The sequence below is a fragment of the Fukomys damarensis genome, unplaced genomic scaffold (assembly GCF_012274545.1).
Source record: "Fukomys damarensis isolate Sample0158 unplaced genomic scaffold, DMR_v1.0_HiC HiC_scaffold_19, whole genome shotgun sequence".
NCBI classification, from domain to species: domain Eukaryota; kingdom Metazoa; phylum Chordata; class Mammalia; order Rodentia; family Bathyergidae; genus Fukomys; species Fukomys damarensis.
In genome coordinates this window covers 58,191,676-58,197,631 of record NW_022900931.1, presented here as the reverse complement: position 1 = coordinate 58,197,631, position 5,956 = coordinate 58,191,676, and the positions used below count along the sequence as shown (strand labels likewise).

General features: G+C 50.2%; 1 protein-coding gene across 1 annotated transcript in view; it reads right to left on the bottom strand.

The window, feature by feature from the left end:
• Positions 1–5,453: 5,453 nt before the first annotated feature.
• Positions 5,454–5,956, bottom strand: part of Spred3 (sprouty related EVH1 domain containing 3) — a 6,923-nt gene continuing 6,420 nt past the window's right edge. The window contains exon 6 of the mRNA XM_010632868.2: positions 5,454–5,956. Coding sequence (XP_010631170.1) covers positions 5,829–5,956 — 128 coding nt within the window. The 3' untranslated portion in view covers positions 5,454–5,828.

The following is a 5,956-nucleotide window of genomic DNA, read 5'->3' as shown; positions in this document are numbered from 1 at the left end:
CGGCAGGCTCCGCCCCATGACCACACCCGCCGCGCGCTGTAGCGGCCCCGACCAATCAGCGTCGCCCCGCGGTCGAACTTCGGCCCTTCAGTTGGCGCAAGGGGAGGCGGAGCGCGCGCCCTTCTGGTCCGCGAGTGCCGTCCTTCACATAACCTGTTATAATTCCTCAGCGTGTGGGGGAGTCCCGGCACTTGGCGACCAGACTAGCACAAAAAAGCACCGTCTTTCCTCAGCCTCTCTCAGTTGCCCTCTGCTTTTTTTTTTGGTACCGGGTATCTAACTCAGAACCTTGCACTTGCGAGGCAGGAGCGATGCCACTGAGCTAAACCGCAGCCCAGTTGCCTTCTGCTTTTAAAGCACCCCAGACCAAATTTTGTTCCCCCAACTTTGTCCCAAACGCGGAAATTTGCCTCTTCCTTTTCTGCTTTACAGTTGGAGTTATGTTAGAGACCCAAGAATCCTGGCTCACCGCTCACCTCGTTATTGGATTACAACGTGCCCTTTTAGCCTTCACCCCTCTGCGTCTCTAGGTCTTGGAGGAAGGGAGCAGGGGCGATACACCATCCCAAACAGGAAGCAGCGGACAGACAGGGTTAGGGTTTGACTCCACTCACCAGCTCCTGCCAAATTTCTTCCCATCTGTACACAAGGGGGAATAATAGTACCTACTCTTAGACTTGTTGGTGAAGATTGATTAGTTCCTGCATTTAAAAAATGCTTAACAGGCACATAGGGTGTGTGCAAGAAAAACAACTAACATACTGAGCATTTAATGTCTGCCACTGGGTTAATTCTTATCTCTGCTTTACAGAGGAAGTTCATGATACTGCCAGGACACGATTACATCCAAATTCCATACTTTTTAACCACTGAGCCTAGTTACTACTGCCACTGACTGTTGCTATTATTATAAATCATTATTCCAAGGCTTGTATCTTCTTGATTATTCTCATTCCGCTGGGAGTAGGAGTGGGCTGGGAGCCTCAGGAAATCGGGAAGAAAAAAGGGCCAGAATTTATTTATCAGGAACAGAGCCTGATCTTAATCTGGTGTCTCCATAGCCCTGCCTACCCCAAATCAGGACACTCTTGTGGACATTTATCGACCTAAATCAAACGTTAAAAGTTGCTTAACCTGGGCCTGGGATTTAGCTCTGCGGTTCTGCCGCCTGCCTCACAAGCGCAAGGTCCTGAGTTCAATCCTGGTACAAAAGGCTGCTTAACCTGAGCATGGTGGTGCACCCCTGTAAGTGCTAGTAGTTTGGCACTGGACAGCAGGCTTGAAAGTTCAAATGCAGCCTGGGCAACTTGTGATTTACAGGAGACCTTACCTCAAAAAATAAATAAGGACTTGAGGATATAGCTCAGCCCAAGGGCCCTGCATTTGATATTCAATCACACACACACACACACACACACACACACACACACACGAAAACGTGTATGCTTACATTTTTAAATTTTATTATAGTGAAAGACACATTACCACGGATCTCCTTCAAAATACTCCCCCTTGCTTTGAAAACACTTATCCCACTGTTCTTGCCACGTGTGGTGTGTGTGTGTGTGTGTGTGTGTGTGTGTGTTACTGAGGATCCAACTTGGGACCTTGTGCTTGGGAGGCAGGCACAGTGTCACTGAGCAAAATCTCCAGCCCTATTCTTGCCACTTTCTGAATTAGTTCTAGTTCTTTTTCTTGAATGACTTTAGTTGCACTGTTATAGCTGCCTAGATCTTGAATTGATTAAAAATAAATGTTTACCTTTTATGTCATTTTTGACTTTGGGGAAGAGCCAGAAGTCACAAGGTGCCGGGTCTGGTGAATAAGGTGGATTGAGAATACATTGTAATGTTTTATGAGTTTGTTGGATGGCACTTGGCAACAGCATTCACTGTATTTTTTATCACATCTCATAAAGACGCTTTTGAAAGATGACTTACAAAACTGCTTCGGAAAGTGACAAAAGCAATGGGATAAATGTGTTCAAAATGAGTAGTCAATTTTTGAAAGGTACTAATGCCAATTTGCCAATTTGTCATTTACTGTAATGAATTTTTCTTTTTTTTTTTTTTTTTTTTTTTTTTTTTTTGTATCGTGGGTTGAACTCAGGCCCTTGCGCTTGCAAGGCAGGTGATGGAACGACTGAGCCAAACCCCTGGAAACTGTAATCAATTTTTTTTAAATGTAAACATCGACCGTATTTTTCGATCAGCCCTTGTAGATCCAGTACCACGCTCTTCTCTCCACTCCACTGCCCTCACCTGGTCTCACCCACCATTGTCTTTCCCTAGACAGTCACAGCAGCCTTCTCATTACCACCTGGCTCCCCCTCCAGGTGTGTGTTTGGTGGCTCTTGAACCTGTGAGTCAGGTCAGATCCCTCGCAGCTTGGAGACTTCCCGTGGCCCCACCTCACTCAGGGTAAAAGCCAGTTTGTACAATGACTGCAAGGCCCCACAGGTCTGTCCTGTCACCTCTCTGCACCCATCACCTCCTTTCTCCCTCCCAGATGCTCTGGCTCCCTCACTGTTCCTCAGACTTACCAGACATACTACCTTGCGACCTTGCACTGGCTGTTCCCTTTACTTGGAATGCTTTTCCCTACAGACAGGTATGGACCCTTTACTTCCTTCATGGCTTTATTCAAATGCCAGCTACTGCATGAGGCCTAAACTGGCCACCCTGGCTAAAAATCCCCCACTCTCACTTTTTTCATCCATTATGGTACACATCATTTCCAACAGATTAGTTCACCTACTTAATAATGTTTCCCCCAGTATAAAGTTTATAAACTCCTGTGCAAAGGATTTTTGTCTGTTCTGTTCACTGTTTTACCCCCAGCGCTTACTACATATGCGCCAAGGCACATAACAGGTGCTCAGTGAAATTTACCTGCTGAATGACTGGTAGTTGGCTTGAGACCAAAGGATGTGGAGAGGAAGGGAGAATTGAGGCAGGGTGGTTGGTGCATCAGTCTTGCAAGTGGACAAGGCACGGCCACGAAAATAAAGAACACAGGCTGAGACTTTGTCACAGACATTTCTTGGAGCGGATCTCATGCCCCCCTACCCCGATGACAAGGCTGGGTTTTTGATCCCCATCCTCCCAGCCTGCACTGATGCTAACAATATTGAGGTCACAGACTGGCTTGGAATCAAGATCAGGAAGATAAATGTTGAGGTGTCTCCCCCAAATTTGGGGGCCAAGCATCCAATCTGAGGGGCAAGCAGCTGGGAAATTGGGCCTGGGGGTTCCAGGGTCTGAGGTCTTCCTGGCTCCCAGGGCGGCCCTCCACGCACCCCTAATTTGGGGGCCATGAAGGGTAATCATGGATCAGAGGTGGGTATCAGCAGGGAGCAGGACTGAGAGACCTGGGAGAGGCGGGGCTGGGGGTGGGGGCTGGGGAACCTTCCCCAGCCCTTACCACTTAATCCTAAGGTCCCACAGCACCTAACAGCACTCTGGTCCCCTGTCCCACCCCTCCCTAAAACGAGGTAGGTTAAGAATGGAGCTTCCCCCCCGCCCACCACGGAAGGGGGGAGACCGAGGCACAGAGAGGAGGATGGGGACTCAGGCTGCCCCAGCCCCCAGTCCCTCCGCCCTCAGCTCTGGTGGGTCTGACAGTGATGAGAGCTGGGCAGAGTGGAAGTGGGAGGGACACCTCCCCCCTCACCCATCCCAGGGTCTGGTCGGGAGAGCTGAGTCTCACAGGTTCCGGATGCAATAAATAGTTAATAATTTAAAAGAATCAATAGAAGGATCTATCCCTTGAACTCCACAAGGCCATCCAAATCTGGGTAATGAAGAAAGGTAAAATGCACATTTCCAAATGCCTGGGGCCAGATGCAGGTCCCAAACCCATAAAATAACTGAGACTGTCTTGCTGTGAGAACTTGGTCCCCTCATGCTGGACACTAGATCTTAAGTACCCTGGACATTCCACTCTCCCCAAGAGGAGCCTCATAGGTCCATAAAACAGGCTTTCAAAAGCAACCCCTGCCTCTGAGATGGAAGAGGTTAAGGGAGGGATGGACTTGGACCAGGGTTACGGTCAGGATTGGGCTTGGAGGAGGATCTACAAGGGCAGGATGACAGGGGTCCCCACAGAGCCATGGCTAGTCCAGAAGGCGGATATGTGCAAATAAGAAAAAGGCAGGCCTTCTTCTGAAGGCCCAGCTAGGCCAGCAGCCTTCGGCATGTTCCACCACAGCTGTGTGCTTTTGCTCAGCCAATAGCCTATATTATCATCTGTGGCAAGGCTGGGCCCTCGGGTAGAAGTGGGGAGTCCCAGGGGTTCTGGAATACAGGAATTTGGGTTCAGAATGATAGGGCTTTTCGCATAGGATAATTCTGAGGGTTGCTGGCGACTTGAGCTGTGGTCCTGGGGACCAGAATTTGGAAACCTGGGGCTTCAGAAGCCTGTGGATGGCAGGATTCAAATTCTCAGAAGATTCATGAATGGGGGCTGGGGAGTCAGGTGCAGAGGCATCTTGGGGTTCAAACTACAGGAGGTTGAGGCAACACAAATCTGGAGCTTGAGAGTGCTAGGGTCCTGGGGCATCTCAGATCTGAATGTCTCTGGTATGGAGGACCAAGATCTTAGATCAGGAATGATCCCAATGTTGTAGGGGCTTGAGTCCTGCAACTGGGGGTCAGTGGCACCTTGGAGTCTTGGATCCAGTGCTCTTAAAGCACCTTGGGGTTACTCAGGAGCTGCGGGCCAAGGGATCAGAGGTCTGGGTTGCCATGACCATCCCATTTGAGGGGACTGGGGATGTCGGGTGGGAAGGAAGCCAGAGATTGATTCCAGGACACATTGGCTCTCAAAATCCAGCTCCAAGAGGACTGAAAGAGGGCTATTTGAGGACTGGAGACCAGTGTCTTGGGCGTGAGGTGCTAGTGGCCTTCTGTTATACAGCTGGCTTAACAGGCATCTCAAAATCCATATATGAGAACCAACACTCTCAAGAACACTGGTTTATGGTGAGTAGGGTGTATGAAGGCCTTCAATAACTAGCTCTCAGAGGATCTTGAGGTCTGGTATTTGGAGCCTGGCTGAGCTTGGGATGGGCTTCTGAGATCATTTTGGTCAGAGAACATCTCATGCTTGAGCACATCCAAGGACTCAGTACACCTTAAGTCTGCTGTCTTACAGCATCTGAAGTCACCTGGACAACTTACATCTTGGGGTCCTGTGGGCACTCAGGAGTGGGTGGGCTCTGGGCCAGTGTCTGGTGATTCTAGACCATATCAGTCTCAAGCCCAGGTGGGTTTGGTGTCTCAGGGATCCTGGGGCTACAGACTGTGTCAGATGTGGGTGCACCAAGTCTTAGGTGAACATTCAGGGACTATTTGGGGTGGTTCTGGGTCCTCTGGTTGCAAGATCTGGGAGTAATTGCAAGATCAGGTAATGGCAACTCCTCACTAATTCTGGGTCTGCAATCTGAGAGTTCATGGTGCCACGTGTGGCTGGGGTCTGGGTTGGTCATTTGGACAGAGTCAAGAGTTAGAGGTGCCAGTTCCTCTCTGGGACCTGTGTATTCCCCGGGGCCCTCTGAGATCCAGTCTAGAGGGGAATCTCCTTGGTGGGGAAGATGGATGGAGAATCCAGAACTCAGGACTTTTAACAGGCATCCTAATGATGCTTGGTCTGGGGTCACTCAGTCCTAGGTTTGGGGCCCAGGTTCCGTGTGCAGGATCTTTTAGTCCAAACTCAAGCTCCAAGTTCCTGATATGCCTAGGTTTGAGTTTTAGGTTCAAACCGAGTCTGGGATCCTGGACCCTCAATGCTGGGTCCTTGGTCCTGCTGCCAGATCCGCCAGGCGGTCCTCACCGCGCAGCCTCCTCGTGGCGACCCCCACAGCCAGCGCAGCCACAACGTGCTGCGACCCAGTGGCACGCGCGCAGGGGAGCATAGCAGCAGAGGCAGGGCACGGCCAGCGAGAGTGCAGCCAGCG